The sequence below is a fragment of the Priapulus caudatus genome, unplaced genomic scaffold, assembly GCF_000485595.1.
Source record: "Priapulus caudatus unplaced genomic scaffold, Priapulus_caudatus-5.0.1 Scaffold102, whole genome shotgun sequence".
NCBI classification, from domain to species: domain Eukaryota; kingdom Metazoa; phylum Priapulida; class Priapulimorpha; order Priapulimorphida; family Priapulidae; genus Priapulus; species Priapulus caudatus.
Genome location: NW_014577163.1, coordinates 262,818 through 269,344, shown reverse-complemented (window position 1 = coordinate 269,344; position 6,527 = coordinate 262,818). Strand labels below are relative to the sequence as shown.

The window sequence follows — 6,527 nt, the reverse complement described above, 5'->3', positions numbered from 1 at the left end:
CAGGGGCAACCACTACAACGAGCGAGGCCAACAGTACAAGATATGCAACCAATACAAGCGAAGACGGCAACCACGACAAGGAGGAGAGAGTCAACCACGACATAGGGGAGAAGCAACCCAACGACACAAGTCGAGCAGCAAACCACTGGACAAGTAGGATAGCAAGCCACACAAGGGAGGAATGGCAACCACAGTAAAAGTAATGAGGCAACCACGGACAAGAAGCAGGTGCAACACATCGACAATGATGAGCAACCACGACAAGCAGAAGTGATGCAACTCATCTGACAACGTAGGAGGCAACCAGACAAGTGAGCAGGCAACGCACGACAAAGGAGGCAGGCAAGCGCACGACAAGTGAGGAAGCACAACCAGTCGTACGCTACAATTTTTCAGCGCTGGGGGGTGCGGGGGGCACAAGTGGTAGTCCTTACATTGTTCGTGGGGGGGCACAATATCTAACTTCTTTGTTATATACTGCTTCTAGACGCGCAAGACCGCTATTTTGTTAATATAATCACTATACATATTGGTCTTGTTTATCAAGCATATATTATTCTAGCTGGGGGGCACCTGGGGCACACGAAAATTTTCGCCCAGGCCCCCCAAGTAAGCATACCACCCCTGCAACGCAACGCAATGAGGAGCAACCCACGATAAGGAGAGCAACCACGCAAGGGAGGAGGCAACCACGACAAGGAGAGGCAACCACGAAAGGAGGCAGGCAACGCACGACAAGTGAGAAGGGGCAACCACTGACGAAAGTGAGGAGCCAACCATGACAAGGGAGGAGGCAACGCACGACAAGGAGAAGGCAACCACGACGAAGGCGAGAAGGCAACCCACGCAAGTGAGGACCAAACCATGACAAGGAGGGAGCAACCAGCGACAAGGAGAGGCAACCACGGACAAGAGGAGCAACACAAGCAAGGAGGAGGCAACCACCGGCAAGGAGGCAGGCAGCCCCACTACAAGGGAGGAGCCAACCACCGAACCACAGGGAGGAGGCAAACCCCAACAAGGGAGGAGCACCACAGCAAGGGACGGAGCAACACGAGCAAGGGAGGACGGCAACGCCACGAACAAGCAGGAGGCCAAGCCCAACCAAGGGAAGGAGGCGAATCCATGACAGAGGGGAGGGAGCAACCACGGGCAAAGAGGAGGAGGCACCACGGCAAGGGGAGGAGCAATCACCGACAAGGGAGAGGCAACCACGACAAGGAGAGCAACCCAACAAACGGAGGAGGACAACGCCACAGCATTTTTCCTCTCTGCCCTTTGTGAAACCCGGCATCAATGGTCGTTGCTAAGCGCCGGTGCGTCCTCCAGTTCGTTCGAGTCACAGCCGTGGTGCTTGTCCAGAGCGTTGACGTTACGATCCCGAAAAAGCATTACTGGCGTCATCGGAGAAACCCGTGCTGCGTACAACCACGCAGGCACAAGTTCCTTCTAGCACGTGAAGCTGCGAGCATGCTTGACTTGAGTCAACTCGCACAGGAACCCTTCCCACCTATCCTGGAGAGGTCCTGAAGCGAGGTACAACCTTGCGTGCGTAACATCTATGACGCATGTAACTGGGCCGTGTAAGAATCTGTATCAGCCAGTTACATCCTAATAAATGAACACCTGTCTATCAAAGGCAACGAGTTGCAAATTTCGTTCAGGCCTAATAGAGACAGTCAGCTTGGTCTATAACGAGGGTACTTTTTCGAGTTGCTCTCAGTCTTTGATATTTGAAAAATAATGGCTAAACAAGATGTGTGATGATAGTGGTGTTGTGTACTACTGCGTGATAACTGAACTGATGCTTGATTTCCGACTAGCCTGTGTCTCCACTGGACAGTAGTACATCGCTTAATGAAAATGCGCTGAGATCGGCGAGCTATCAATTGACTTTAGAGATGGTGACAGCAGGTGAGAAAACGCTGCCTGGGAATAATGGCCTATTCGAGAGTGGCCAGGTACATAATGTGGACTCCTCGCTAGATACGAATGGTTCAAGAAGCAGAAGTGATGAAAAGAAGAGGAGGGAGAGGGTTGAGAAGAGTGAAAGAAAGGAAAGGGGTTGATGAGGGAAAGAAATAGGAAGGGAGTACAAGGTTGGGACAGGATGAGGAAGAAGAAGAAAGTGAAAAAAAGAAGAAAGAAGAAGAAACAGACGGAGGGGTGTCAGTGAGCTAGGCTAGAGGATTAGGAGAATCGAAGGAGAAGAAGGCGAAGGATGGAGTCTTGTAGCGTGCTTGCTATCAGGGTTCTGTGGTTGACTATGCTATGTATATAATTATATAATACATGATACTGTAAGAACTCGTGGGCCCGCCGTCGGGCCCGCGGCCCGCGCTGTGCCCACGGCGGCGCGCCGGGACCGCCGGTGGCCGGGGCCTGCTGCTTTTCTTTTTTTCGCCGCGCTGTCTGCGCGTCGCACTGTACTGGATAAGATCATATGCATATACCCTCGCCAGCGGCGCCGCCGGCAGGATAGAGGGAGGCGGAGAAGGAAGAAGGTGGCTGCGATGAGAGAGGAGGTGCGAGAAGCTGGTGGTAGCAAGGAGAAAGGGGAGAAGGACGAAGGTGTTGGATCTCCAGAAGGAGGAGGGCGGAGAAGCCCTGGTGGGTACGGAGGATGCCGGTGCCGAGAAGAGAGGTGGTGGAGAAGGAAGGGGAGAAGGTGGTGCGGAGAAGGAGGAGGGGGAGAAGGAGAGAGGTGGTTCGTCGAAGGGATCGGGGGTACTGCAAGCTGGTAGACCGTCGTCTCTCTCTCTCGAAGAAGGCACGCGGAGAAGCTGCGTGGAGGAAGGAGCCATACAGTGGAGAAGAGGGTCACGGAGGGATCCAAGTGTCGCTAAGTCGATCTCAGGTGCGGTGCATCCTCGATCCATCGCGAGGCCATCTGTTCCGGTCGGGCAGTAGCCGGTGAGCCTCGTCCGACGATCGAGGATCTCTGCCAGGGGAAAGGGAGATTCAGTGCGTTCTGTGGAGCATACATGGGAGTCGTCCAGCGCGCGGATGCAAGGCTGGCTGGGAAAGAGGCGGTACGTAAGCTGGTTGGGCCGATAGCGGAGGTACGGCGAGAGAAGGGAGGCTGGTGATACTCCGTGCACTCCTCGGAGGGGGAGAAGGGATGAAGCCTGGTGGTAGCATAGGACGGATGCGGGGGGAAGAAGCCGGAGAAATATTCTTAAGGTGGTATCGTCTCTCTCTCTCGGAAGTAGAGGCCTCTACGGCTGCGGGATCGATCAGTCTCCTCCTTCTCGGGCGGGTCATTTCTCCTGCAAAGTGCGACGTCTAGCAGTCTCTGGGGCTCGTCATAGAAGGAGGAGATAGCGCCTGTTGTCATCCTAACTCCGTACGGAGTCGAAGGGATAACGCTGGTGGAGTAAAGCTGCAGGGTCAGGGGCGCAGGAAGAGAGAAGTCGCTGGGTCTGAAGGAGGTCTTCCGGTGAGACGAGCATGTAGGATTTGGTATATGGAGGCAGAAGCTGGTGCGCACCTGCATCAATCGGAGGTATCGAAGTGGAGAAGGCGCGAGCTGCGTGGACTGCGGAGGGACCGTTCGATTATCGTCGGGATCGAAGCGGGAGAAGCTGGTGAGCCCTCTCTCATGTGCTCCGTCTCTCTTCGGACGGAGGTCTCGGGTAGAAGCCTGGTGGGACGAAGAAGGACGGGAGAGCAAGCTGGTGTGGGTGAAGGAGAGGCACGATCTCCTGAGAAGGTCGGTGGGTTCGGGGAGGGTCGACCAGGAGACTAAGCCTGGTGGAGCTCGTCCCGCAGACGCAGGCGACTCATCCAGTTTGGACGAAGGAGGGCGGTGAATCACGGTGACGTGGCTTGCGTTCGGATTTTGGTACTAGGAGATGAAGATCAGGTCTTCGGTGGAGTCTCAAAAAGGACTCTCGGTCTCAGCGGGAGAAACGGAGAAGTGTGGGTGGGCCTGGTGGAGCGTAGGGAAGAGCTGGTATGAGAAGCTCGCGTGACTCTATTCGGGGAGGTAACAAGACCTGACGCGCGATCCGGGTCTCAGTCGTTTACGACAATAAAATGATTCGGTCGGCGCGATTCCGGGACTGAGCGCAGGGATCAGTAGTCGTCCTCTGTCGTACGAGTTCGATGTGAATAAAAATACAAATGTATACAAACATGAGCTTCTTTTGTTCACTGGTCCTTATTCTATCTTCCGGTAGTATTACAAACCACGTAGCTTCCTTCGTTTTGACATAATTTGTACTTTTCTAAGACATAATTTTCACCTTAGTTACCGTATTCTGGCGAGGCCACACTCTAAATTTGCACACACAGCTCTTCAATGAGCCACGGTAGGGCTTTTCGGCCGTAGCCTAGTCGAGTGCAGAAAATTCGCCTAGAAATTAAGTTACGTTGCACCCATGCTGGGTTTAAAAATTTAAACTATTTTACATTTAAACTATAGTTAGAATGCCTTGTTTTTATGGTTTAATCCCGCAGTTTTTTTTTAAATAAACGCTGCGCTGGTAAAATATCTGAACTACTTCACCCGCAGAGGAATGATGTGTATGAATGGTTATGAGTAAACTGACACTCCAGCCGATTGTAGCTTTTCGCACATGTGTTTTGCTTTAATTGCATAGCAACCATTATCTCTAGCCCGCATACAGTTGCCGCTGGCGCTGCCTGACGCGATTTCTGCCGTGGCTCATTGAAGAGCTGTGTGTGCAAATTTAGAGTGTGGCCTCGCCAGAATACGGTAACTAAGTTGAAAACCATGTCTCAGAAAAGTACGAATTATGTCAAAACGAAGGAAGCTACGCGGTTTGTAATACTACCGGAAGATAGAATAAGGACCAGTGAACAAAAGAAGCTCATGTTAGTATACATTTGTATTTTTATTCACATCGAACTCGTACGACAAAAATGTAGTGAAATCAGTACCAAATCGCTGTCTTACTCCTTTGTCATTATACGCTCCTGATTACATGTAATGCTCAGTGGTGTAGGCTGGGCAGTGTTGCCTTGGTGCCACAGATAACCTCATGAGTGGGTTTGATTTCGCAGGGCGATAAGTCGTTCTTCATGCAGCCCGGGGAACAGATGGAGAATGGCATACAAAGCGTGTACATTCTCAGTGAACAGGAGGGGCTCATCCTCCATGCGAGTGAAGCATTTGTAGATATGACCACGGTAAGTGCGCTCGCTGAGGAGCATACAGATACATACGTCCCTCTATACCTTATTAAAGGATTAGTGTCGAGCTTTTTAGCTAAAGTAACTAAAATTAATTGTTCACATACAATAATCGAGTTGGTACCTAGAGTAATAAGTTGATTAAGTCTAAACAGTATCAGTAAAGAACAAATCGCAGAAAAGTAAGTCTGCAAAACACCTCAATGAAAATGCTTGGCTAGTGAGCGGTGACGTCACGATGACGTGCATGACGTACATTCAGTGGCTCTGTCTCGCCCAGCTGTGTTCATATGAACTAAGAGCAATATGGGTATTCTGCTATCGTGGTATAAAGAGTTTCGCATCGTGTAAATACTGGGTGGCACACTATTCATACAAGTCAAAATAGGTGTTACTATCATAGTTTTTTAGTTGGCAATATGTTTGCATGACTGAACTTGTGTTACTTTTGTGTATTGCGTATATATTCAGGTGGTTATTCCTAGTGATGTCACGATCATCGATTATACTCGATCATCGGTTGAACAGTGGCTCGAACCAAGCGCCTAGTGATGTCACGATCATCGATTATACTCGATCATCGGTTGAACAGTGGCTCGAACCAAGCGCTTGGTTATCAAAATCCATAATCGATTTCATCGAAGAAAAAAAAAAAATTTGAAATAAATGTCAAACTTGAACAAGAAAACTTGATGAGAATCAGAGATATCATCACTATTTTAGTTCGGGAATCACCCGACATTCGCCGCAGTTACTTCCTGTTGAGGGGCTAAAGCCTAGGACACACTAGGGATTTTATACGCTGGCTAAACAAGCACATACATGCACACACGTACATGCACACGACATTACGCACACACAGGCATTCAACACCCCGAGTAACCAATTGTAACCGATCATCGGTTACTTGGGTCCAACCGATGATTGATTACGAAATTACAACCGTTTGACAACACTAAATTTTTTTACTTATTCCTGCCAGGCTAATCCTACAGTTATTTGCCACCAGTATTGACAGTGTGTGATTCCTACAGCGGGTTATCAGGCTATGTCATCATGCAGTGCCTCTCTGCGCGTTGCACGTTTGTAACAGTGTACTAGCATATAATGCACGTACAAAAACTGTAGTACGCTTGCAGTTACGACAGAGGGGAGAGAGAGAGAGAGAGAGAGAGAGAGAGAGAGAGAGAGAGAGACGGAGAGATGGAGAGAGAGGGAGAGAGAGGGAGAGAGAGGGAGAGACAGAGAGACGGAGAGAGAGAGCGAGAGAGCGAGAGAGAGAGAGATGGAGAGAGAGGGAGAGAGAGGGAGAGAGAGGGAGAGACGGAGAGACGGAGAGAGAGAGCGAGAGGAGAGAAGAGAGGGAAGAG

The 6,527-nt window shown here is 50.4% G+C and overlaps 1 protein-coding gene across 1 annotated transcript in view; it reads left to right on the top strand.

Moving 5' to 3' along the window:
* Positions 1-6,527, top strand: part of LOC106805150 (major vault protein-like) — a gene marked incomplete in the record, with an annotated part of 31,709 nt that overhangs the window by 7,636 nt on the left and 17,546 nt on the right. Inside the window, 1 exon segment of the mRNA XM_014806643.1 lies at positions 5,029-5,154. Within this exon segment, the coding sequence (XP_014662129.1) occupies positions 5,029-5,154 (126 nt within the window).